General features: G+C 52.2%; 1 protein-coding gene across 1 annotated transcript; it reads left to right on the top strand.

Annotated features, from left to right (window-relative positions):
• Positions 1–498: 498 nt before the first annotated feature.
• Positions 499–1,202, top strand: LOC128276977 (calumenin-B-like; the record flags this gene model as incomplete). The annotated part of the gene is made up of 2 exons (XM_053015435.1): positions 499–722; positions 840–1,202. Coding segments are annotated over exons 1-2 (587 nt in total), but the record flags the coding sequence as incomplete, so codon positions are not given.
• Positions 1,203–1,208: the final 6 nt, after the last annotated feature.

Consider the following 1,208-nt stretch of genomic DNA (forward strand, 5'->3'; position numbering starts at 1 on the left):
CGAAGACTCCCTCGGTGTCCAGGAGCAGGTTCGTTTAAAGGGTGTTCCGCATATGTTGGTGACGTGGAGCTTTTTGTTTAGAGCAACGTGGCAGCCAATTCGGTTCGTGCATAGGGACGACGCTGCTCCGGATTCAAGCATAAGGTGTGATTGGTTCTACCATACCCCTTTTTGAATGCAATTGGAACTTGCCGGTTTCAAAATTAGGCTCTCAGACCGGTTGGAAATGTGATTTGTAGTTTATTTTGTGGACGAAAAGTCAAATGCGATGCTGCCAATCATCAGAAAAATCGGGGTGTTCAAAGCCAGGTGTTGCGTCGAGTCTGGCTTCCCAACATTATTTGCATCGAGAACTGTCTTCGAAATTCAACGTTATACTTTTTATTATTTCTCAAATTGAATATTGAAAGAACCAATGTTAATGGAAGTTTTGTTTGTATCCCATAGTATCGATCGATCGGCGCTTTAGTCAGCTGGTACGGTGCACGGCTAGAAAAAATGATCTTCATTTACGCGGCGAGCATCTGCTTGCTGTCCAGCTACGCCGTGTCCGCCATTCCGAAGCCGGACGAGAAGCGCGTCCTGGACCACGATCCACTCAGCCACGCGCAGCACTATCAGAACGACGAGCACAACAAGCAGTACGACCACGAGGCGTTCCTGGGGGAGGACGCCAAAACGTTCGATCAGCTAGAGGCGGAGGAAAGCAGACGTCGCTTGGGGTAAGTCAGGGAGTGACCGGTTCACACTTGGCGCACTGACACTTTGCTCGCTAGTGCCCATCTAATGGATTTGACACTAATTGGTCGCAATGATTCGACGCTTTCGCTCACCGCCAGACTCATCGTAGATAAAATAGATGGCGACAAAGACGGGTTCGTTAATCTGTCCGAGCTCAAGTCGTGGATTCAGTACACGCAGCGGCGCTACATCGACGATGACGTCAACCGGCAGTGGAAAACGCACAACCCAAACAACACGGAGAAGGTGCACTGGGACGTGTACCGGCAGAACGTGTACGGCTTTCTGGACGAGCTGGCGTCGCGCGAAGGCGACGGCCATCCGGCCGACGAGCACTTCTCGTATCGCGCGATGATGAAGCGCGATCGGCGCCGCTGGAGCATCGCGGACCGGGACGGTGACGATCAGCTGACGCGGGAGGAGTTTACCGATTTTCTGCACCCGGAGGAGAGCGAACAGATGCGCGA

The sequence above is a fragment of the Anopheles cruzii genome, unplaced genomic scaffold (assembly GCF_943734635.1).
Source record: "Anopheles cruzii unplaced genomic scaffold, idAnoCruzAS_RS32_06 scaffold03347_ctg1, whole genome shotgun sequence".
NCBI lineage: Eukaryota > Metazoa > Arthropoda > Insecta > Diptera > Culicidae > Anopheles > Anopheles cruzii.